General features: G+C 51.1%; 1 protein-coding gene across 4 annotated transcripts in view; it reads right to left on the bottom strand.

The window, feature by feature from the left end:
• Positions 1 to 1,551: 1,551 nt before the first annotated feature.
• Positions 1,552 to 25,893, bottom strand: part of LOC120403135 (neurotrophin receptor-interacting factor homolog) — a 31,375-nt gene continuing 7,033 nt past the window's right edge. For 3 of the 4 annotated variants that reach the window (XM_039533900.1, XM_039533901.1, XM_039533899.1), the window contains exons 2-5: positions 16,123 to 17,435; positions 14,260 to 14,386; positions 11,457 to 11,570; positions 1,552 to 6,758 (exon numbers count right to left, since the gene is read on the bottom strand). In XM_039533900.1, coding sequence (XP_039389834.1) covers positions 4,996 to 6,758; positions 11,457 to 11,570; positions 14,260 to 14,386; positions 16,123 to 17,181 — 3,063 coding nt within the window. In that variant the 5' untranslated portion in view covers positions 17,182 to 17,435 and the 3' untranslated portion in view covers positions 1,552 to 4,995. Of the gene's footprint in view, positions 6,759 to 11,456; positions 11,571 to 14,259; positions 14,387 to 16,122; positions 17,436 to 18,422; positions 18,560 to 25,893 lie in introns of those variants that run through there. The other variant, XM_039533898.1, reaches the window with a different exon arrangement.

Raw genomic sequence — 25,893 nt, 5'->3', positions numbered from 1 at the left:
TGAGAATAGTCATGCAGTGGGGGGAGGGGTGAAGGGGTCATCCCAAATAGCCACATGGAGGGGTGGGGGGAGGTGTGGGCTGCACATCCACCCGAAAACCGCAGCCCCTCCTTTTAAATGGCAAACCCAACCAGCATTGCTTGCTATGGGAAAGGAGGGTCCTGCAGTTTGAAAACATTCCCACATGTTATGAAGGCGTTAGAAGCCAGACCCACGTACCCTTTGGCTTACCATGGCTACCTGGAAACCGAATTCTGTTGCCCAGCCGTGTGTGATGTGTCACCATACCGGCAGGCGCTCAATATAAAAGGCAAAATCCGACCTTGTACCTAAAGCACATGTGCTGTCTGCTGTGAATTGCTTGATTTCCTGTGAAAGAGTCTCGCTTTTGTTCTCAGAAATGTATCATCTTAAACTTTACTCTTCCTTTTTATCCCCCCGCAGGTGCAAGTATTTCTATGCTCCCCCATCCTCTCTGTCCCAGAGATTATCGCAGATTAGAAGGTGAAAAAAACCACACTCGCGATGACGTGTTTTCCGAGCTCATGCACTCCTCCCGCACTGATGGGGCACAGCTGAATGCATGGAGAGTACAGGAAAGCATTAAGTGAGCGTGATGAGAAGAGGCAGGATGCAATGCTGAGGCTAATAAGGGAGCAAACGGACAGGCTCAGGCATCTGGTGGAGCTGCAGAAAAGCCAACAAGAGCACAGACCCTCCCTGCATCCACTGTACAACCGCCTGCCCTCCTCCCCAAGTTCCATATCCTCCTCACCCAGACGGCCAAGAACACAGTGGGGGGAGGCTCCGGGCACCCAGCCACTCCACTCCAGAGGATGGCCCAAGCAACAGAAGGCTGCCATTCAAACAGTTTTGATTTGTAGTGTGGCTACAATAAGCAATGTGGCCTTGTCCTTCCCTCCTCCCCTACCCTACCCGGGATACCTTGTCAGTTATCTCCCTTTTTTTTTAATTAATGAAGAAAGAATGCATGGTTTCAAAACAATAGTGACTTTATTTCCTTTACCAGCTGTGATCGGCAGGGGGGAGGGTGGTTGGCTTACAGGGAATTAAAATCAACAAAGGGGGCAGGTTTGCATTGAAGAGAAACACACACAATTGTCACACCGTAGCCTGGCCAGTCATGAAACTGGTTTTCAAAGCCTCTCTGATGCACAGCGCGCCTAGCTGTGCTCTTCTAATCGTCCTGATATCTGGCTGTTCAAAACTGGCAGCCAGGTGATTTGCCTCAATCTCCCACCTCACCATAAACATTTCTCCTTTACTCTCACAGATATTATGGAGCACACAGCAATCAGTAATAACAATGGGAATATTGATTGTGCTGAGGTCTAACCTAGTCAGCAAACAGCGCCAGCGAGCTTTTAAACGTCCAAAGGAACATTCTACCACCATTCTGCACTTGCTCAGCCTATAGTAGAACTGCTCCTTACTACTGTCCAGGCTGCCTGTGTATGGCTTCATGAGCCATGGGAGCAAGGGATAGGCTGGGTCTCCAGGAATAACTATTGGCATTTCAGCATCCCCAACAGTAATTTTATAGTCTGGGAAGTAAGTCCCTTCTTGCAGCTGCTCAAAAAGCCCAGAGTTCCTAAAGACGCGAGCGTCATGCACCTTTCGCGGCCATCCCACATTGATGTCGGTGAAATGTTCCTTGTGATCCACTGCTGCTTGCAGCACCATCGAGAAGTACCCCTTGCGGTTTATGTACTGGTTGGCAAGATGGTCCGGTGCTAAGATAGGGATATACGTTCTGTCTATCTCCCCACCAGAGTTTGGGAATCCCATTGCAGCAACGCCATCCACTATGACCTGCACATTTCCCAGAGTCACTACCCTCGATAGCAGAACGTCAGTGATTGCATTGACTACTTGATCACAGCAGTCTCCACAGTAGATGTGCCCACTCCAAATTGATTCCTGACTGACCGGTAGCAGTCAGGCATTGCAAGCTTCCACAGGGCTATCGCCACTCGCTTCTCAACTGTCAGGGCAGCGCTCATCTTGGTAAATCAGTAAATCTTACATAACTCATGCACATGTACACTCAGGCTGGGACAAGAAGTAAAGGGCTTAATCTGCAGCAAAGGAGATCTAGATATTAGGAAAAACTTTTTAACTATAAAGGGAGTTAAGCTTTGGAAGAGACTTCCAAGGGAGGTTGTGGAATCCCCATCACTGGAGGTTTCTAAGAACAGGTTGGACAAACACCTGTCAAGGATGGCCTAGGTTTACTTAGTTCTGTCTCAGGGCAGAGGGCTGGACTTGATGAGGTCCCTTCCAGTCCTACATGGGCCTGTCCAAAGCCCAGTTAAGTCTTTCCATTGACCTTCAAGGGGTTTTGGATCAGGCCCTTTGAGGGGGAATCTAGTCACCGGAGTCAGGGTTTCCAGAAGCTGGCTCCATCCCATAATCTCACTATTGGGGAGATAGAATCATCTACAGGAAATTGTCACATGTGTGTCTTACAATTCTTTTTCAAAACCCAACAAAAACCAAACACAGGAAATTCCCAAAGAACTGTGTTAAGATACACACTTGACTGTAAATAGTTAACAATTAAGATGAGACAACCGTGTTACAACAAACTGTATTTTTCTATAAAATGCTGGAAATTCAAAGCTAACATAAAAAAATCCAGCAACCCAAAGTTTTGAAAGTCAAGAAATACATAGTTAAGGGTCCTCAAAACAATCTTAGCACTGAATTGAAGGATTTGGAGTCTCACATTGGAAATTCCATCAACAACTGTGTTGTAGATCGAAGCAACAACCCACCGGCTTCTGCATGGACCCTGCGTCCACTTCAGCCTCAGTGACAGCAACAAACCCAAACACCTCGCCTCTCAATTCAGGCACATGCAGAAGCAGCATGAGAACAGACCTGCTTACTCCCTGAAGCCTCATAAGCCACTAGTATGTCATGACACATGGTGTCATAGTCTCATGAGTTGGGTTGGGGTCAGAGTTAAGGTTATTGTGGAGCCTAGGCTATGAATTTATTTAGAACACAAATGGTTTGCTTGCTCTCGTAACTGGGAAGCTCTGCTGATGCTGGTGATGTGGATGCCTGTGCGGTATCTTAGAGGGCCCAGTGGTCCCCTCTGCTTAAGAGCAGGAGGATGGTATATCCTCTGTATGTCACTGTGACAGGGTGCACTGGCTACAGAGACACCAGCACCTGGGGAAGGGCAGGTGCTAGCAGGGACCGGGGGAGCTAGGGAGAGCTCCTGACGGGCTGCCAGGACTTACAGGCTCAAGGCTCTGGGAAGAGGGCAAAGGAGCTGGAGCCAGAGGCAGGAGCAGGAGCAGAAGGAACTGAGGCTGCGGGAAAGTGGCTCAGGGAATAGACAGTGGGCTGGAAGGAAGAAGCTGCTGTTTGCAGGGTCCCTGGGCTGGGGCCCAGAGTAGTGAGCAGACCTGCCCCCCTCCCCCACTAGCTGCCCGGCTGTGGACTGCCAAGCCACTGTGAGAAGTGGCTGGACTCTTGTTGGAGGAGTTCCCCAGAACGGGGGGAAACCGGCTGGTGAGACGGCCGGGGGGCTGCGCCACAAAGTAGATGCCGAGCAGAAAGGAGCCATTTAGGGGCCTGCAAGCAGAGGCAAGGATGGGAGTCCCACCACCACCCAAGGCTGCACCTGCTGGGACTGAGCTAATTCCCAAAATGCCCAGCAGGAGGCGCCAGTGTGGTGAGTGACTCCATGGCAGTCCCTTTTGCCACCTCTGTAACATCATCCCCCACTCATTGGGTACAATAGCTCAGTGGTTTGAGCATTGACCTACTAAACCCAGGGTTGTGAGTTCAATCCTTGAGAGGGCCACTTAGAGATCTGGGGCAAAATCAGTACTTGGTCCTGCTAGTAAAGGCAGAGGGCTGGACTCAATGACCTTTCAGGGTCCCTTCTAGCTCTATGAGATCGGGATAAGACTATAAGGAGATATGCCTGACACCTCTAAAATTGTGCTCTTGGGGAGGGGATATCGACTCACTGCACTACAGAGCTACTTTCTGTTGGAAAACCAAACACCTGATAACAGACCATTTCTGGCAAGAACCTGAACATATTTCTGTTTTTTAGCAGGTTTTAGCTCCCCACACAGAGATGTCTGTGGTTGCATGTTAAGTGCCAGCCATTCGCTCCACCAGCTCCGGGTCCAGCGGGGCCTCTCTGCGGTGCCAGAAGTGCCTTCGTGCTGCCCGTCCCCTCTGAGCTGTAACTGCATCCCCCGCCAGGCCAGCTTCTCCGTTGCTGCCTAAGCGTGAGCCTATGGCATTGGCATTACTGCCCGCCTGCACATTGATGGGGTTTCACACCTGGTCTGTGAACCCCCAGCTTAATGCATGTTCCTATGAGTCATCCCCAACCCTACTGCTCAGTGACAGGGCTCCCCACAGGCTCTACCCCCCAATGAGTCATCCCTGTCCGTACCATGCAGTGACATGAGAGGGCAACCCTGGAGTCTGGGCCTTGTGTACCTGGAGCATGTTTCAAGGCGGCTCTCCCCTTCCCCGTGGCCAGTGCGGGTTTGGGGGCGGCTCTCCCCTTCCCCGTGGTCAGACTGTCTCTTGAGGCCTCTCTCTCCTCCCCATCTGAAGCAAGTTTCTGGGTGACTCTCCCTTCCCCTCTACTGATGCATCTTTTGTTGCTGCTTTGTCCTTCGCCGCCTTCAGTGCATCTTTCAGGGCTCCTCTCTCCTCATCCACGGCTGGTGCATCTTTTGTTTGGCATTCTTTGTGGCATGGTCTGGAGTGGCTCTGTCCTCCCCCATGCCCAGCCCATTTTGAGGGGCAGCTCTCCTCTCATCGGCCCCAGGTTTGGGGGGGGTCAATCTTTCCTTCCCTGTAGCCAATATGGTTTTTGTTGCTGCTTTCACCATACCTATGCCCGGTGTGTGACTGGTGGTAGCTGTGTCCTTCCTTGTGGCTGATGTGTCTTTTGAGGCCTCTCTCTCCTTCTCCCTGCCAAAACGTCTTTCAGAGACAGCACATCTTACCATGCTGTCTTTCCTCCGCTGTGCCCAGCCCATCTCTGGGGGTGTCTCGCTCCTGTCTTGTACCAGGGCCATTTTGGGGAGTGGCTCTCTCATCCCCCATTCCCGGCCCATGTCTGGAAGGAGCTCTATCCTTGGCTGGCCTGTCTCTGGGGGCGGCTCTTTCTACCCCTCTGTCTGGTCTGTGTCTAGGAGTGTCTCTCTTCTCCCCTGTGCCAGGCCTATTTTGGGGGACAGCTGTGTCCCCGGCCAGCACGGTGCAGGGCCCCGCGTGGGTGCGTCGGTGTTTGACCAGGTGTGAGGCCTGGCTGAAGCACTTCCCGCACTCAGGGCAGGCGTAGGGGCGCTCTCCCGTGTGGACACGTCGGTGCTGAGCCAGAGTGGAGCGGTCACTGAAGCGCTTGTCGCAGACGCTGCATTCGTAGGGCCGCTCGCCGGTGTGGGTGCGCTGGTGGAGGACGAGATTTGAGTTGTGGTGGAAGCTCTTGCTGCACACAGAGCAAACATAGGGTTTCTGGTCCAAGTGGATCTTACTGTGGGTCCGGAGGCTGGAGCTCTGCGAAAAGGTGCGGCCGCACTCCCCGCACTGGTAGGGCCGCTCCCCGGTGTGCGTGCGGTGGTGCACGATCAGGTTGGACTGCAGCCGGAAGCTCTTCTCGCACACCGGGCAGTGGAAAGGCTTCTCTCCCGTGTGGATGCGCCGGTGCCGTTGCAGGTCTGAGCTCTGCCTGAAGCCCCGGCCACACTCAGGGCACTGGTTGCACCTCTTAGACTGGGGCAGGCTATTGCTAGTAGGGGATCCTCCCATGACCAGGTCTGTGCAGCAGGAATTAACGGGAGACGACAGAGGGGGCTGCTGTGCCTGGCTGAGAGTGGGGTGTGGCTGTGTCCTGTGCAGGGCAGGAAGCAGCTGTCCAATGCACAGAGGAGAGAGTGGCTGTTCCTTGTGCATAGAGGGGGATGGATGTTCCCTGCCAAGAGTGGAGGGTGGCTGTTCCCTGCTTAGCGGAGGGGGCGGCTGTTCCCTGTCAGGAGTAGGGGGCGGCTGTTCCTGGCACACAGGAGGAACAGGCTGTTCCCTGCTTAGCGGAGGGGGCGGCTGTTCCCTGCTCAGGGGAGGGGGCGGCTGTTCCTGGCACACAGGAGGGGACGGCTGTTCCTGGCACACAGGAGGGGACGGCTGTTCCCTGTCAGGAGTAGGGGGCGGCTGTTCCTGGCACACAGGAGGAACAGGCTGTTCCCTGCTCAGGGGAGGGGGCGGCTGTTCCCTGCTCAGGGGGGAGACAGGCTGTTCTCTGCTCAGGGGAGGGGGCGGCTGTTCCCGGCACACAGGATGGGGCGGCTGTTCCCTGCTCAGGGGAGGGAGCGGCTGTTCCCTGCTCAGGGGAGGGAGCGGCTGTTCCCTGCCAGGAGTGGAGGGCGGCTGTTCCCTGTGCACAACAGGCAGTGGCTGTTTCCTGCGTACAGGAAGGAAAGGCTGTTGCATGCGCACAGAAGGAAGCGGCTGTTGCAGGTACATGGGACAGGTGGGGAGCTGCTGTTTCCCACCCTCAGAGGGGGCTGCTGGCTCTTCTCCATCCAGAGAGGGTTTCTTTCTCGTCCGGCCAGGGCTCTGGGGCGCTTTCCTCTTGGGCTGCCTTGGTGAGGCCTTTGGCGTTGGAGCTGCTTTGACAGGTGCCTCCGCCTCCCCGTGGTGCTGCACAGCCAGATCCTCAGCGCCCAGCCTCCTCCCCGTGCCTGTGGGGACTAAGAGAGAAGTGGTGCGTGAGCCGAGCCCCAGGCGCAGGGGGAAGCCAGCAGAGGGATCTAAACTAACACTGCCTGGAAAGTGGAATTCAAAGTTCACAAAAAATATTCGAGTTTTTGGAAAAAAGTTTGTCCCAAATTGGGACGAAAAAACAAAAACTGGAAATGTTCCCCACAACTTGAACCCCGCAATACTTGGTTTGGGACACACCGAGCTGCAGGAACGTGTGTGTGAAATGAAATGTGCTCCCTGGGATTCCCGGCTGCCCGTCCAGGCCGGTGCCGTGGAGTCAGGAGCGCCTGGGAGCCCCAGCTCTGGGGCAGCCACCCGGCCAGCTGCTGATGGCCCTGGGAGCTTGGGAGCCGGGTATCCCAGTGCTTCCAGGCTCCTGGTGCCTCTGTAGTTCAGAAACCCCAGGCCAGGGGGCAGCCCTCCTGGTGAGCTGCTGAAGCGCTGGGGAGGGACGAGCTGGCGAGACACCAGGCAGGTTTTTGTCAGTCCCCGGCCTGCTTTCTGCCCAAATTCTTTCAGAACTGAGATTTTTTCATGGAACGCTTCAAATTTGGCAAATCATCATTTTGTGATGGAAAAAATCTCCAGCCAGCTCCAAAGTAACCCTGTTATCTAAACCAGGGCAAACTGTTTCCATTTGCATGGAACTGAATCAAAACAAACTTGGTTAAAACCAGAACAAGGACATCCACACGGCCCAGTGCAGCTGTTTAACTGTGTATTATAGTATATACAAATGCAAAAAGCCTGGGAAACAAGCAGAGAGAACTGGAAATCCTGGCACAGTCAAGGAAATATGATGTGATTGGAATAACAGAGACTTGGTGGGATAACTCACATGACTGGAGTACTGTCATGGATGGATATAAACTGTTCAGGAAGGAGAGGCAGGGCAGAAAAGGTGGGGGAGTTGCACTGTATGTAAGAGAGCAGTATGTCTGCTCAGAGCTCCCGTATGAAACTTCAGAAAAACCAGAGAGTCTCTGGATTAAGTTTAGAAGTGTGAGCAACAAGGGTGATGTCGTGGTGGGAGTCTGCTATAGACCACCAGACCAGGGGGATGAGGTGGACTAGACTTTCTTCAGGCAACTAACAGAAGTTACTAGATTACAGGTGCTGGTTCTCATGGGGGACTTCAATCACCCTGATATCTGCTGGGAGAGCAATACAGCGGTGCACAGACAATCCAGGAAGTTTTTGGAAAGTGTAGGGGACAGTTTCCTGGTGCATGTGCTGGAGGAACCAACGAGGGGCAGAGCTCTTCTAGACCTGCTGCTCACAAACTGGGAAGAATTAGTAGGGGAAGCAAAAGTGGATGGGAACCTGGGAGGCAGTGACCATGAGATGGTTGAGTTCAGGATCCTGACACAAGGAAGAAAGGAGAGCAGCTGAATATGGACCCTGGACTTCACAAATGCAGACTTTGTCTCACTCAGGGAACTGGTGGGCAGGATCCCCTGGGAGAATAACATGAGGGAGAAAGCAGCAAAGAGTCCTGTGGCACCTTATAGACTAATAGACTAACCTTATAGACTAACTGTTAGTCTATAAGGTGCCACAGGATTCTTTGCTGCTTTTACAGATCCAGACTAACACGGCTACTCCTCTAATACATGAGGGAGAAAGAAGTCCAGGAGAGCTGGCTGTATTTTAAAGAATCCTTATTGAGGTTGCAGGAACAAAGCATTCCGATGTGTAGAAAGAATAGTAAATATGGCAGCTGACCAGCTTGGCTTAACAGTAAATCCTTGCTGATCTTAAACACAAAAAGAAGCTTACAAGAAGTGGAAGATTGGACAAATGACCAGGGAGGAGTATAAAAATATTGCTCAGGCATGCAGGAGTGAAATCAGGAAGGCCAAATCACACTTGGAGTTGCAGCTAGCAAAGGATGTTAAGAGTAACAAGAAGGGTTTCTACAGGTATGTTAGCAACAAGAAAAAGGTCAAGGAAAGTGTGGGCCCCTTACTGAATGGGAGAGGCAACCTAGTGACAGAGGATGTGGAAAAAGCTGAAGTACTCAATGCTTTTTTTGCCTCTGTCTTCACAAACAAGGTCAGCTCCCAGACTGCTGCACTGGGCAGCACAGTATGGGGAGAAGGTGATCAGCCCTCGGTGGAGAAAGAAGTGGTTCGGGACTATTTAGAAAAGCTGGACAAGCACAAGTCCATGGGGCTGGATGCACTGCATCTGAGGGTGCTAAAGGAGTTGGCGGATTTGATTGCAGAACCATTGGCCATTATCTTTGAAAACTCATGGTGATCGGGGGCAGTCCAGGATGACTGGAAAAAGGCTAATGTAGTGCCCATCTTTAAAAAAGGGAAGGAGAAGGATCCGGGGAACTACAAGCCAGTCAGCCTCACCTCAGTCCCTGGAAAAATCATGGAGCAGGTCCTCAAGGAATCAATTTTGAAGCACTTAGAGAAGAAGAAAGTGATCAGGAACAGTCAGCATGGATTCACTAAGGGCAAGTCATGCCTGACTAACCTAATTTCCTTCTATGAGGAGATAACTGGCTCTGTGGATGAGGGGAAAGCAGTGGACGTCTTATTCCTTGACTTTAGGGAAGCTTTTGATACAGTTTCCCAGAGTGTTCTTGCCACAAAGTTAAAGACGTATGGGCTGGATGAATGGTCTATAAGGTGGATAGAAAGCTGGCTAGATCATTGGGCTCAACGGATAATGATCAATGGCTCCATGTCTAGTTGGCAGCTGGTATCAAGCAGAGTGCCCCCAAGGGTCGGTTCTGGGGCCGGTTTTGTTCCATGTCTTCATTAATGATCAGCAAGTTTGCAGATGACACTAAACTGGGAGGAATGGTAGATACGCCAGAGGGTAGGGATAGGATACAGAGGAACCTAGACAAATTAGAGGATTCGGCCAAAAGAAACCTGATGAGGTTCAACAAGGACAAGTGCAGAGTCCTGCACATAGGATGGAAGAATCCCATGCACTGCTGCAGACTAGGGACCAAATGGCTAGGCAGCAGTTCTGCAGAAAAGGCCCTAGGGGTTACTGTAGACAAGAAGCTGGATATGAGTCAGCAGTGTGCCCTTGTTGCCAAGAAGGCTACTGGCATTTTGGGCTGTATAAGTAGGGGAATTGCCAGCAGATCAAGGGACATGATCATTCCCCTCTATTTGACATTGGTGAGGCCTCATCTGGAGTACTGTGTCCAGTTTTGGGCCCCACACTACAAGAAGGATGTGGAAAAATTGGAAAGAGTCCAGCAGAGGGCAACAAAAATGATTAGGGGGCTGGAGCACAAGACTTATGAGGAGAGGTGAGGGGACTGGGATTGTTTAGTCTGCAGAAGAGAAGAGTGAGGGGGGATTTGATAGCTGCTTTCAACTACCTGAAAGGGGGTTCCAAAGAGGATGGATCTAGACTGTTCTCATTACAAGGAGTAATGGTCTCAAGTTGCAGTGGGGGAGGTTTAGGTTGGATATTAGGAAACACTATTTCACTAGGAAGGTGGTGAAGCACTGGAATGGGTTACCTAGGGAGGTGGTGGAATCTCCTTCCTTGGAGGTTTTTAAGGTCAGTCTTGACAAAGCCCTGGCTGGGATGATTTAGTTGGGGATTGGTCCTGCTTTGAGCCACAGGTGCCAACTTCTCCTGGTGCCGGTGGGTGCTCGCGACCCCTGGCCCCGCCCCAAATTCACCCCTGCCCCACCCCCATTCTAACCCCTTCCCCAAAGTCCCCACCTCAACTCCGCCCCCTCCCTGCCCCTATTGAACTCCTTTCCCAATTCCCCGCCCCGGTCTTGCCTCTTCTCCGCCTCCTCCCCTGAGTGTGCCGTGTTCCCGCTCCTCCCGCCTCTCTCCCACAGCTTGTTACGCCACGAAACAGCTGTTCCGCGGCAGCAAGCACTGGGAGAAGCAGGGAAGGCACACTCAGGGGAGGAGGCGGAGGTGAGCGGCAGCAGGGGTGGGGTGGGGCGGAGAACTGTCGGTGGGTGCAGAGCACCCACCAATTTTTCCCCGTGGGTGCTCCAGCCCCGGCGCACCCACGGAGTCGGCGCCTGTGCTTTGAGCAGGGGGGGTTGGAGTAGATGACCTCCTGAGGTCCCTTCCAACCCTGAGATTCTATGATTCTAAAGTGTCTGTCTATCTCTGGTATTGACAGGCCCCAGCACCATAGTATGCAGGCACCTCACAATCCTTAATGTGTTTATCCACATGCACGCCTGGGAGGCAGGGCAGGGCTGTTATCCCCTGGGATGGGAACTGACACACACAGGGACTAAATGACTTGCCCAGGGTCACACAGGGAGTCTGTGTCAGAGGTCAAACAGAAGCCAAGTCTTCAACATCCAAGGCCAGCGAGTAAGCACCAGGCCACGCTTCCCGATCATGCAGCTATCTGCACTACTGCATCGCTGTACACACCCAAGCCTGGTGGATGTCAGAGTAACAGTAGCTTGGAAGTGGTGACCGTGAGAGTCTCATGCCTGGATTCACCGTGGTGAGGAGTGGAAAGGAAAGGCAGAACATGTCTTGATTCTGCCTCCCCCATGGCTCAGTGAATCCGGCCGTGGCGCAGGGCTGCAGGAGCTCCTGGCTGTGTGACTAAGCTCTGCCTTCCCCCTGGCTCAGCAGACGCAGCCAGGAGGCACTGCCATGGGAACTTGTGGCTGGGATCCCAGGATTTTACTTTCTGAGCTGGCTGATTCATCCCTCACCTGTTGGGATGTCCCTCTGGGTCTCCTGCTCCTCAGGGGCTGGGGAATCGGGGATGCACGGCTCCTCCCCTCGCTCCAGCTGAGAGATCAGGGCTGGTTTGCGAACCGGACAACCTGCCCATGGGGAAGAGAAAAGATGCAATAAGGGCGCTGTCAGCGAGCCCCAGGCCTTGGTACAAAGGTCCCTCTCTGCTGGGGAGGGGACGATGGGGAAGTGTGACAACCAGTGGGAGGAGGGGCAGGCACAACCCAACGGTGACAACTCTGAATCCACAGAGACAGATAAGAGCACTCTCTGCTGGAGCAGGAACCCCAGCTCAGGCAGGCAGGGAATACAGGCAGCGTGTGTGTGGGGGCGTGCGTGCATGTGTGTACTCAGATAGGGAACCCCAGGATAGCATCACAGGTTCAAAGGCCAGCAGGGCCCATTCTATCCAGCCAGTCTGGCCTCCTGCACCGAGCCAGGTACGTAAAATTCTACAAAAAAAAATGTTTCCTTTGGACAGTGCCATTTCAACTTAAGGACATTTTTTCACACAAGCAAATAATTTTCAAAATGAAAATTCTTTGGAAAATATAAAAAATGAAAATACTGCAAAATAAATGTTGTTTTGAATATTTTCTAAATTACATTGTTTACATTATGGGCAGGGCATCGCAGGACGTAGTTCAAAGTGTCTCCTGTTTGTGCTGCGGTTTCTTATTTATTTATTGTTTGTGTTATGGTAAAGCCGTAGAGCCCCAGTCATGGAGCAGGACCCTATTGCGCCAGGTGCTGTACAAACACACAACAAATAGACAGTTTGTACCCGAAAAAGCTCATAGTCTAGTACATAACAAGAGACAACAGATCTATGCAGACAGACAGAGGAATACAAGGAAAAAACGATGTAACTGTTACCACAACAAACAAAGACACAACAGTAACATTATCTAAATAGGTTTCAGAGTAGCAGACGTGTTAGTTTGTATCCGCAAAAAGAACAGGAGTACTTCTGGCATCCGAAGAAGTGGGCTGTAGCCCACGAAAGCTTATGCTCAAATAATTTTGTTAGTCTCTAAGGTGCCACAAGAACTCCCATTATCTAAATAGACAAAACATAGGGTGGGCGAAGGGGTAGAAGAGAGAGAACAATGTCATGATAGTTCCAAGATTTACATCACGTTAGTTCCACAGGTATCAAGCTGTTTCACTGCAACATAAACAGGAGACACTTTGATCTAGAAAATAAAGTCAAGATGTTTCAATCTGTACTAAGCAGCCATGGCCCTTAGTGTATTTAATAAATAAATAAATATTTTGACTATTATGTCGTAAGATTACAAATCATGACATGAGAGTACATGTCCTCGTGTGCACCGTACATAATGAAATAATGTAAAAATAATATAAAAATGAAAATAAAACACATTTTAAAACAATACTTTTCAGACTGTCTGTTCCATGGGAAATTACAAGGATATTTGGTTTTGTTCTGATTCGGGGTGAAAACAAATTTTGAAATGTCGAAACGAAACAGAAATTTGGAGTTTTGACCAGACTTGCTCCTGCATAACCCAGGCCAGAGACTCTTACCCAGAGATTCTTGCTTCCAGCCCATCGCAGAGGTGCTTAGGAAATTACTTTTCAAAAAAATGTTGATTAAAAGCGGTGGGGAAGGGGGAGTTCTTTTTTTAAAACCTTTTCGGGCTTTTGATGAAAACACACACATTTGGGGGTTTTCAGCAGCTGACACCCAACATATTTGATGGAAAGTTTTTGCGAAAATGTCAGTTTTGTTGAAAAATCAAATTTCCATAGAAAATAATTTTGATGGGAAAGTTTGAAGCAGTTCTATGCTTCATGTGCATGTATTGTGTTTCTCAATCTCCTTGAAAACAAGGGGTGCAAAGATTAGTCTGGGATTCTAATGCCACCTCCCACCAGGAACCGAAGAGACCAGGGAATAGCCTGTAACTAAACATGGGAGAAAAAGTTTCCAACAAAACAGTTTCCGTGGAAACCATGAAGCTGCAAAATTGGCTGGCTCCCTGAGAGATGTTTATAAATTCAATTTTGGCTCTTCTGAGACAGAATTTTTCAAATATTTCAGTTCCATGGGAAATTTCTAATTTCTGACTTTGTTGTCTGAATTTTAGAAATGTGAAATTTCTCACAAGCCAAAAATTCTGGTTCCTCACTGTGCTACCAGGAGCCTGCCAGACCTGGGCATAGCAGAGAACTCACCGAGAGAACTGCTCAAAGACTAGCCATCCAAACTTTATTTTCAACTAAAATTGGAACATTGAACATAAAAATTAGCAGAAATGTTCTGCTTTGCTCAACATTTTTTGTTTTTTTTTCACTGAAAATTTATAAAAAACTCAAAACAAAAATTAGTTTCCACTGAAATTTTCCATGGAAAAAAATCTCCATTTTCTGTCCAGCTCTACTCACAGCCAGAGCTGATCAAAATTTTTTTGTTTGACAAAATTTTCGGATGAAAAACAGACTTTATTTCCATGTTAAAAAAATTCTACTTTTCAACAAGAGAGTTTCCGGGTTTGGGTTTTTTCTCTCTCATTTTTCCTTTATTCCCCCAGTACCAAAACAGTAAAAGTCAGGGGGGAGAGAAAGGAAAGAATGGGGGAAAAAACAGAGACAGACAATTTGGTTCTTGTTGAAAAACTTGAAATATTTGTGAAAAAAATATTTTTAGTTTCTTTCAAAACAACTTTTGGAGGAAAAGATTTACGATTTTCCAGACAGCGTTGCCCAGAGCTTCCACATGAGGCAGGAAGTTTGGATAATCACCCAACTAACCCAGTGAGCTAATGCTCTGGTAAGTCTCCTGCATGACAGTCCCATACAGCTGCCTCTGCTCCTCATCCAACAGCAACCACTCTGCCTCTGTCAGAGTCACAGCCACATCCTTGAACTGCACCGGCATCTGCAACCACAAAGACATACTGCTCAGCACTGACCACTCCCGGGATAATTCCCTGCTGAGCCCTAGCTGTGCCAGGGACAACTCCTCCCCTGCACTATGCTGTGTGCCAGTCCTCCGAGGTCCTTCCCCTCCTCTGTTACTTCCAACTGATGCCTCCCCCAGCTTATAACAATAGGTCTTGTTATTAATCCCTAAATGCATGACCTTGCACTTTTCACTATTAAATTTCATCCTATTACTATTACTCCAGTTTACAAGGTCATCCAGATCTTCCTGTAGGATATCCCAGTCCTTCTCTGTATTGGCAATACTGCCCAGCTTTGTGTCATCCGCCAACTTTATTAGCACATTCCCACTTTTTGTGCCAAGGTCAGTAATAAAAAGATTAAATAAGATTGGTCCCAAAACCGATCCCTGAGGAACTCCACTAGTAACCTCCCTCCAGCCTGACAATTCACCTTTCAGTATGACCCATTGTAGTCTCCCCTTTAACCAGTTCCTTTTCCACCTTTCAATTTTCATATTGATCCCCATCTTTTCCAATTTAGCTAATAATTCCCCATGTGGAACTGTATCAAATGCCTTACTGAAATCGAGGTAAATTAGATCCACTGCATTTCATCTGTCTAAAAAATTTGTTACCTTCTCAGACCCAGGAAGGTCAAAGCTGTGTGAGCTTCTTGCCCGGGCGACAGTATGCTCAGAGAGAGGAGGCTCCCCCACAGTCCTGACTGGCTTCGTATGAAGTAGTTCCAGAGCATCTCCCCAGTGACTCCGTGACACCGAGCCAGTGTCGAAGGAAACAAGACACACACAAATGCGGTGTGCAATGGTGGGGTTTAGTGTGGGGAGTGGTGTTCTCAGCCACATCAAACAATAACCACACTGTGCCCTGGACAATATCTCTGGTGAGAAGGTGGCCCGCCTGTCAGCATGAAGCGCTTCAATTTGGAGAGCACATTCCCTGCAAGACAGATACCCTCACACAGCGAATATGAGGACCAGGCTGGCACGACAGCATGAGGACCTCCTCCATTTTGGGAAGCATGTTCCCTTCAAAATGGCTGCCCTCATAGAAGGAATCACAGACTCTCATGGAGACCCAACACTGGGCCTTTTCACCTCAAACCAAACCTGTTCAGATCCAAAGCTGGGCTGCGTACTTGGGAACTCACAACACTGCAGGAGAGAGCGCTCAGACGTCACTGTTACAAGGGAGATTTTAAATGAGAGCAGACCGTCTCCTGCTCTCCCCAGTAGTATATTTTCCGGCCTCTCGGAACATCTTAGCACAGGTGTGTTTGAGATGCCATCTGTGGCAAATTCACTCCCTCAAAATCCCCTGATTAGCAGCACAGGCAGCTCTCGCTAGCTGAGGTCTCTCCTGTTGACCCTTCCAAGTTGTCGGGGCCACATGAATCCCCAAGCACTCAGATGCCCACGAGTGGCTGCTAACTTGGGGCACTACAGTTTTTAGTTGTCCAGCTGAGAGACGGGTGCGGCCTGGTTTCCAGGGGGGATGTGCTAAGGATAACACAGCTGTATCTGCGCAACATCTGAACCATCAGGCCCAAGTTGACTCACGTTGGGCACCCAAACTCTGAAGCACCCACACTCCATGGAGATTCTTGAGCAAGGCTTTACAGGGACAAATACAGGAACCCTGGCTCCCCTGTGGCCACAGTCTGTCTCCTCTTCCCACCCCGGCCCCTCGCTGACAATGTGATCACTCTCACCTGTAGCCCCGGCCACTGGGCCTCTGGCTGCCCCAACTGGAACCCCTCAGCCAGGGCCACCGCTTGGGCGCCGGTCTCGGGACCACGTTCCCAGACCCAGCCCTGAATTTCCTCCGGCAGGATGGTCAGGAACTGCTCCAGGATCAGCAGCTCCAGGATCTGCTCCTTGGTGCGGCTCTGCGGCTCCAGCCAGCGATGGCAGAGCTCCCGGAGGTGGCTGTAAGCCTCCCGGGGCCCCTCGGCCTCCTGGTAGCAGAATTCCCTGAAGCGCCTGCGCTGTGTCTCTGGGCTGATGCCATAGCGACGCAGGATGGTGGCCTTCACCTTCCCATAATCACTTGTCTCTGTGATGTCTAGGCTGCCATAGGCCAGCTGGGCTTTCCCGGTGAGGTACGGCTCCAGTCGGGTTGTCCACTCCCCCCTCGGCCACTGGCAGGCGTCAGCCACCTGCTCAAAGGTGGCCAGATAGGCCTCGATATCGTCCTCTGGGGCCAGCTGTGGCAGCTCCAGGGTTCTCCATGCAGGTGCTGGAGTTGGCTTAACCTCGGCTGGGGTCTGCGTGGCTGACAGCTGCTCCTCTCGACATGGTGCCGTCTCCTCCTTCGGCTCGATCCCAGCCTGCTCCAGACCCCTGGGTGACTCTCTGCCCACCTGGGAGGCAGGGTTTTCACACCCACGTGCACAAGTCGGGGCTGGCACAACTCCGGGAGGAGGCGGCAGTTCTGGTACTCCATGTCTGTGGTTGCAGGCCAGAGCTGGCCTCACCTCTGGGAGGATGCGCATGGCCTGCAGCACCTCCTGCCAGACGTCCTCCCAGTGCTGCAGCATCTCCTTCTGCGACTCATACCGGGCCTGCTGTGGTGCCACCCATCTCAGCAGCTCCCCAATGGTGCCGGACTGCACCACAATAGGCAGCCTGCCCGACCGCTCCAATCCCGCGTCTGGCTCGGGCCCAGCTGAGGCCTGCTGCTCCATCAGCCCAGCGGGGCACACCAACTGCTCCACCTGGATCTGAAACTGCAGGTCCAGGGCCCCCTCTGCCCCCGGCCCTGCAGCCATGGCTGCTCCCCGGGGGTGTCCTTATCTCAGCAGGGGATGAGCCCAGACCCCAGGCCTTTCGGTCTCATTCATGCCCCTGGCAGGAAGCATCCAGCCTCTGGCTTCCTACCTCAGTGTCTCGTTTTTGACACCACGTGAGCCAGGTGGGGGATCAGGTCCGAGGGCCCAGAAGCACAAACTGTCTCACAAAACCAGAGCGACCTCCCGGAGCCGGCAATGCTGCTGTCTGGAATGAGGGGCTTCTCCCGCAGCTCCTGAGAGGGCAAGGGAAACACAGACAGTGAGGGGGCCATTCCGTGGTACCGAGGGATTTGAGTGCTTAGCTCACCCTGCTAACTCCTGGTAAAAACGACAACGGCCGAGTTATCCCTGGGACTGTGCGTTGTGTTCACTAACACTCCTGTCCTCCTAATGTGGACGCACCCTTCCCTGCCTGAAAAGCTGTGTGTTCTTACAGCCAGCTAGTGACCACCTCTCCTTGTTAGAGAATCGTCCCAGAGGGGGGATGGGGCAATGAGGGGCACGAACCAGGGACCTGGGAAAGCCGAGTTCAGTTCCCTGCTGTCAGACTCTGTATGTGAGCCTGGGACAGTCACGCACGCATGCAGAGCTTCCAGAGAAAAACCGAATGGCCCCTGCCCGCCTCTCCCACACATACCCCCAGTTCCCTGCCCCAACCCAGCACAGACAGGTCCCTTTATGACCCTCCCTGTCCATCCCTCCACATGTACCCCTAGGGCCCTGCCCGCACAGCCAGCCCCCTCCTTGCCCTGTGTAGGGTGATATGGGGTTACAGCTGCATTCATTAGGGTTTGTCTACATAGGGAAATTGGCTGGCACAGCAACAGTGCAATAACCATGGGTTAGTTGGGCTGAATCTGCCCCCCACCCGACATGGGGCTCACACAAATGTCCAGCTGGCCTGATCCTCAGAGGAATCATAGACTATCAGGGTTGGAAGGGACCTCAGGAGGTATCTAGTCCAACCCTTTGCTCAAAGCAGGACCCATCCCCAGACAGATTTTTACCCCAGTTCCCTAAATGGTCCCCTCAAGGACTGAGCTCACAACGCTGCGTTTAGCAGGCCAATGCTCAAACCACTGAGCTATCCCGCCCCTCAGGGAGCACATGGGATGCTGGATGGGTCTGTTGCCTCCCCCTCCCCCAAGCTCACACACTTCGTAATCCTTCGCCTCCTCTCACACAAACACCCCCCAACTCGTTCTGTTGGCCTCACACACCTCATGCCCTTCGCCCCTACGTGCATCCTTCCCACCGGCAAGCGCTGGGGTTCTGTACAGCCGGGCTGGCAAGCCCCCCGCAGTCTGTGTGCAGGGAGAAAGCTGCAGCCTGATCAAACCCGCCGTTGTTCTCTCCAGTTCCGCCTTTGGGCTGAGCTTCCTTGTAGTGTCTAACTCCTCCCTACTCGTGCCCTGCATTTTAACCCCACGGTAGCCTGCTCAGTTCCCACTGTGCTTAGCGCTTCTACTGCATTTGGACAAAGAACTCCTCCTCCCGCCTGCCAGTTGGACAGAAGCCTCCCGGAAACGGGGAAAATGTTTTACAGGCAGAATTTCCCACTGCTTATGTTTGCAGATGACACAAAGCTGGGCAGGGGATTACCAGCACTTTGGAGGATAGAGCTAAAATTCAGAGGGATCTTGATAAATTGAAGAACTGGGTGACAGACAACAAAATGAAATTCAGCAAAGAGAAATGTAGAGTGCTGCACTTAGGGAAGAAAAACCAAATGCACAAACACAGAATGGGGGAAAACTGTCCTGGCAGCAGCACTGCTGAGAAGGATCTGGGAGTTGTGATGGCTCACAACCAAAACATAAGCCAGCAATATGATGCTGTTGCAAAAAAAGCAAATGCAATTTTCAGTTGCTTTAACAGAGGCACAGCAGGCAAGTCATGGGAGGTGATAGTACCGCTCTACTCGGCGCTGGTTAGGCCTCAGCTGGAGTTGTGTCCAATTTTGGTCACCAATGTATAGAAAGGATGTAGAGAGAAACTGGAAAGGACCCAGAAGTGAACGACAAAGATGGTCACAGGAATGGAATGCAAGTCATGCGAGCAAAGGCTGAAGGAACTGGGTATGTTTAGTTTGGAAAAGAGGAGATTAGAGAGAGACGTGACAGTGGTCTTCAAATACTTGAAAGGCTGCCATAAAAGAGATGGAGAAAAGAGGCAAGAGGCAATGGGTTCAAACTATAGCACAGAAGATTTATGTCTATACTGGCAATTGAGCGACAAAACTTTTGTCGTTCAGAGGGGCAAACCACTCCCCCCCCAAGACAAAAGTTTTGCTGTGGCAAGTGTCATTGTGAACAGTGTGTTGTCAGCAGGAGCACTCTTCTGTCGACACTGTGAACGCTGTTCATTGGGGGTGCAAGTATTTTGTTGGCAAAAGTGCCGACCAACAGCGGCTACACTGCCTGACTTTTAGCGACACAGCTGTGTTGACGCGGCCATGTCGCTAAAAGCTGTGTAGTGTAGACAAAGCCTAAGATTAAATCTCAGGAAAAACTTCCCAACTGTAAGAAGAGTAAGACAATGGCACAGACCTGCCTAGGGAGGTGAAGGAAGCTCCTTCACTGGAGGTTTTCAAAAGGAGGCTGGATAACCAGCTGTCTTGGATGGGTTAGTGCAGTGGTCCCCAACCTTTTCGTCTGGCGGGCACCAGATGAAGGACTGTGGTGGCGGTGGAGCATCGCCGAAATGCCACCGAATTTCTGCGGCAACGCCTCTCGATGACGCCGCTTGTCAGCGGCAAGCAGCGTCATCGAGAGGCGTCGCCGCTGAAATGCCGCAGAAATTTGGCGGCATTTCGGCGGATGCTCGACCGCCGTCCAGGACTCAGGCGCATTTAGATGCCCCCACAGGCACCATGGCGCCCGTGGGCACCGCGTTGGGGACCCCTGGGTTAGTGTAACGCCTGGCTAGAAAGGGTTAAACATCCTGCAAAATAAATAACCCTCAAAAGACATGTGGGGAGATAATGTTTGTGGTTTTTGTGTATTTACATATGTATGAGTAAGGTCCACAATGTAATCAACACTCTCTGTCTATGCTGTATTCTGATATTTAAATTAATTGTAATGTACTGTTAATGATGGAGGAACAAGCAAATGGCCTTATGTTAATTCATGTAGCTACGTACTGGTGATGGACCTCCTTCAAAGTCATCCTAGTTACCTTTTTGTTCACTGAGGAACTCCCAACTTGTCAAAAGAGACCAGCACAGGCAGACATGGGTTCAAGGCCCAGCTCCGCCAGGGATTCCCTGCATGACCTTGGGCAAGTGACCGAATCGCTGGAGGCCTCAGTTTTCCCCATCTCTAAAATGGAGATAACGCTCTCCTACCTCACAGGGCCATGTCAGGATAAAATCCATTCACCTCTGAAGTATTGCCAAACCCTGATGCTCAGGAGCCAGGTCCCCAAAATCCTGAGATTAGCTTAAATATCTTGTCACTTCAGTATTTAAAAAAACAATTTTGGAGCCTGTTTACTCGCCTGCTGGTGTGTGGGCCATTAGGCATCATGTTTAGCAGCTTTTTCCCCCAACCACGGGGGCTGGAATCTTACAGCCCAGGGCCCCATTGCACTAGGCTCACACACGATGGGGATAGGGACTGATAAGCCCCTAGAGAGAGACCTCTAGGGATTGTCATACCGGAAATGCACAGGCATAACAATAGCAGTATAATTATTAAATGCTCCATGTAGATACTCTTCCAGAGTGCTTGTTTCCCAGTTCAGTTTATAACCAGACGAGCTATATGCTACTGAATGTCCCTGTGTAGCGTTTGTTGTTTTTTTTTCAGTGGAGTGGGATGGAGTTTCCTTTCTGATTAAATATACAGACATCCCCTTGTTTTAATGTCTCCTGTTGATCTGAGCCACCTCTGGGGTTGGAGGCAGCAGGGGCTGATGATACAGAAATCTCTCATCCAGCACAGAGTTTTTACTAGATCAGAAGAGGAGACGTAGATCTGAATTACTGATGCTGGAGTGGAATGAACTCAGATGAGATAATTTCATGTGCTGCCTCTAGTGAGACTGGAAAATATTTAGACTGAGGCGGAGCTGGTGAATTTTCACCTTTCATCAAAATGTGGGCGGGGTTTTGAAAGGAAACAGTTTTTCATCAAAATGGACAGTTTTGCAAATGTGTATTACATTTTTTTTGTCAAATTCCTTGATTTTCACTGGAAAAAAATCCAAATCCTGAAACCCAATGAATGTTCAGTTTTCAGTAATCAAAGCCCAACAGAGTTTCAGCTTTAAAAACAAAATCGTTTTGGTTTCAGAAAAGTAAAGAACTTTCAGTTTTTCAAGGGAAACCAAAATATTAAGACAAAGATGGAATATATTTTAAAGGAAGGAGGAATAATCTGCTTCCCCGTCCATCGACTCCTCTGTGTCTTGTACTTTGTGCTAAGGGCAGGGCTACACTCAGCCTGGGGTACTGCTTGGTACAGAGACTACACAACCAGGGATGCCCTCTCTGTTTGGATTGTGAGAGAAGAAATCGCTCTCCCACTGCCCAGGGCCCCAGTCCTGTTGCCAATGGGCAGAAGCACATTGAGATCCAGATGGACAGGTTTGCCAATCGCAATTTAAGGCTCCTGGAGTCTGGCTGTGGGGTTGATGTTTGTGGACAGGCGCTTTCCCGAGCTGGCTAGAGACACAGGGCTGGCCTTCGGTAAAATGGCACCCTGAGGAAACTTTTGGTGCCTTTTCTTTGAATCTGGATATGGCGGTGGGGGGGGGGGGATGGACGGAAGGGGGCAGCTCCCTGTACAGTGACCCCTCCCGCCATGGCTGGGGAGTGATGGGGGCAGGCAAGGTTATTGTAAGGCGTTGTGGTATTGCCACACATCCTTCTGCGCTGCCTTCAGAGCTGGACAGCTGGAGAGCGGCAGCTGCTGGCCAGGCTGGGACCCCCAGTTTGAGAAATGCTGGTTTCCTCTGTGAAATCTGTATAGTACAGGGTAAAGGTATACAAAACACCAGATTTCACTGGGGAGACCAGATTTCATGGACCTTGATGCATTTTTCCTGGCCGCAAATTTGGTAGGGCCCTACTGATCACCCATATTGCCCACTCACAAGGCAGGCTCCGTAGAGACAACAGCAGCAGCGGTGCCCCTCATGATCCCCCCAGACTCAGACTGCTGTTCACAACACCGCTCACCCCACCACTCACATTATAGAAGGGAAAGCAGAATTTACCCTTAAAAAGCCGAGGCGCTAGGACACCTGCCTCTGACAGCTCTGCACATGTCACGCCCACGCCCCCGTGTCTGTCTCAAACAGATGGACTCTCCCTTAGATACCCCCATCTGATCCAGAGCCAGGGCATCCCTCCTGCACCACAGATCCTGCCGTGGCAAAAGCTCGCAGTTCCTCCGTGCACCCCAGCCCCACACAAGTCTGGCTCTAGGGCTGGGGGATCGCTCCCCACTCATGCCCCAGTCAGAGTGTTGGGGTCCCTCCTGCTTTATTTTGGTAGTGACAGGGCCCAGAGCTAGGGGGAGTGGAGAGGTACATGCCTATCTGTTTCCCTCTCACCTCCAGAAGCCACCCTCAACTCACAGCCCACCATGGGGCCTGGCCCCTGCTCTGCTGCTAGACTGGGTCCTGATTCCTCCATCAAGGCCCGGCTGTGCTGCATGTGCACCTGTAACACACACACACACCCCTGGATGTGGTGCTCCATCCCCTCTAGTGGCACCAAGGCCACTTAGAGATTAAAGTGTCTGCTACAGCCTGAGCTAAGAGCCATGTGGCTTTTAGCTCATGTGGTAGAGACTCATGCATTTAGCTCCAGCGGTCCCAGGTTTGATCCTGCCCGCTGATGACTGGAGCCTGCCGATGTTACATACTTACTCCCTGGCGGGGTAAGTGGGGGCTCCATCCAGAACAGAGAGCAGGCAGTGTTTGAGAAGGATTGGTTCCCATCATTCAGCACAGGGCGCTGCTCTCCTGCTCATCCCCTGCTCAGCGTTGGCCCTTTCTTGGGACTGAGATGCAGCTGACTCTGAAGTGGGGCATGAAGCCTGTTTATACAGGTGTCCTTCACCTGGCAATGATCTACAGCTGACTTTGGGGGCAGGCCTGGGGGCACGCGCCCTCTCTGCTGGGATCCCCCAGGCTGGGCGTCACTGTTGCATTGAGTCCAGCACCCACAGCTTGTGTCCACATTGGGCGTGTCTGACTAGGAGGCATCTCCACTCACCTGCCACGGTGAATAGCCAGCACCCAACTGCCCCCAGCAGGTCAGATGTGCTTGGGGACCAGGGAGCCCTGGGAAGTGGAGGCTGGAGAGCTGCTGGCTTCCCCCAATCATTGTGTTTAGGAATAAAACCATCCTGACAATTAACAGCAGCTGGGCAGAGCTGGGACTGAGCCATCCCAGATGCAGGGCCTGGCTCAGATGGGACTAGAGGGTCAGGCCCTCATAGATGCAGGGGCTGCCCCTGACACCCCATCTTCCCCATCAACTTCCTGCAGGGCCAGGATAGTGCTAGGTTCCCAGTGCAGATCCCTGGCGCCACAACTCAACAGCCATCGCTGGCTCTGGAGCTCTTCCCACATTGATGGGGTCTCTCCACCACCACAAAGGGGGGCTATTGGGGACTGAGTGAACTGCCCCACTAGTGGGACATTGATGGGGTCTCTGCCCCCACAGGCTGGCTCTGTCTCACAACCAGCACATGAGCAGGGTCTCTCCCCCGCATGAGCTGGGGGTCTCTAGTGGGTGGCAGCCAAGGATTGAGCTGAGAGAAAAATGGCCCCCATGCTCCAGGGACCGACGGGTTCTCTGCTCCACATGAGAGAGAGGGGCTCTTAGGTGTGTGCTATGGGCTGATCTCTGGGGCAAAAAGCCCCTAGCGTAACTAATGCAGCAACACCTGCCTGCATCTGCAGGGAGCCTGAGACAATTGCTCTGAGAGGGAGCTGTCCTGGGTAGGACCAATGCAGAGACGCTGGCTCAGTAAGCAGAAAACTAATACAAAGAACCCAAAGTGTATTTTTAGTTTACTCTCCTTTTCTTTTTTTAGTCAGTCTCCTGATCGGTGACCACTTTGGGTTGGTGAGGGTGTCTCAGTGGGAACTCCCCACTGACTGCTGTGGAGCAAGGGTCACACAGAGACCTGAATATAACCCTGTCCCATGGACAAGAGAATCAGCTGTCTCCGGTGATGGAGTATTCATAGACTTGTAGAATTAAAGCCGGGAGGGACCATTAGATCATTGGTCTGACCCTCTGTATAGCACAGACCACTAAATTCCATCCAGTTCCCACTGTATCGAGCCCAGTAACTTGTGTTCAGCTAAAGCCTCATTCAGGATCTGAAAACATCAGGAGATGAAGAATCCATCACTTCCCTTGGGAGTTTGTTCCAGTGATTAATGACCCTCATGGTGACAAATATGTGCCTAGTCTCTCATTTAACTTTGCCTGGCTTCAGCTCCCAGCCATCGGTTCTTGTTCTGCTTTTCTCCGCTAGATTAAAGAGCCTTTTAGCACCCAGTATTTCCCCCCCAGGACAGCACTTTGACTTCCTGGTGCAGGTAGCAACAGGCAGAGTCACAGTAACATAGGCATTGTCAGACTGGGTCAGAGCCAAGTTCCATCCAGTCCAGTATCCCATCTCCAATACCAGACGCTGCAGAGGAAGATATAAGAACCCAGCAGTAGCAGATGGGGGATAATCTGCTCCCCTGAGCACTTAAGCAGGAAGGGTTGCCAGGCATTTTTTGCATTAATTACTCTAGCTCTGGATATTCTTGTTATCCATAGAAATGCCCAGTTCCTCTTTGAAGCTTGCTAAGTTCTTGCTCTCAGTGGAATCCTGGGGCAGTGAATTCCACAGGATAATTATGTGCTGTGTGGAAAAGTATTTACTTTGATCTGTTTTGAATTTCCCAACTTTTATTTTCATAGTGTTTCCCTTCGCTCTTGCATTATAGGACAGGGAGAACAGAAACGTCTTTCTCCCAGATCTCCTTTCTCTAGACCAGTCAATATTTTATAGACTTTGATCATGTCCCTTCTTGTTCACCACCTATCAAAGGTTACAATTCCAGCTACGTCTCTCTCTCTCCAGGCTCTGTCTCTTCATAGGTTTTTAATAAACCAAGATTTATACAACTGTGTGATAAAGACCTAATAACTCAAGTTGTCTCAGTTATAATATAACTTGCTTTTATTTTATGGGGAGGTTTACTGTGAACACAGCTGAATAGTCAGCAGGCGGTCTAATCAAATTTTTTGTTATATCGGGTGGAACAGAAATATGTGTGCTGCCAGGGTTGCCAACATGTGAATACTGGGCGATCCCTGGCCCAGGAGGTTGCAGAAGTTTTTGGGAGAGCAAGGAGTGCACTGTGACACAGGGGTTGCTGACTACAGGCAGATTTGGGTGGACAGAGGTGGCCTGCGTTCCCATCATCTTTTGCCCACTCTGCAGCATCTAAGGCCTTGACTACACTACAAAGTTTTGTCGGTAAAAGTTATGCCACTTTAATTAAAGCACTTTCATTAAAACCACTGTTGCGTGTCCACACTAGCTCCTTGTGTCGGCAGAGCACATCCACACTAACAGCTCTTGCATCGACACAGAGAGCAGTGCACTGTGGGTAGCTATCCCACTATGCAACTGGCCACAGGGTACTTTGGGAAGGGTTTGTTGC

Source organism: Mauremys reevesii, linkage group 4 (genome assembly GCF_016161935.1).
Source record: "Mauremys reevesii isolate NIE-2019 linkage group 4, ASM1616193v1, whole genome shotgun sequence".
Lineage (NCBI taxonomy): Eukaryota > Metazoa > Chordata > Testudines > Geoemydidae > Mauremys > Mauremys reevesii.
This window is presented reverse-complemented; position numbering and strand designations above follow the sequence as displayed.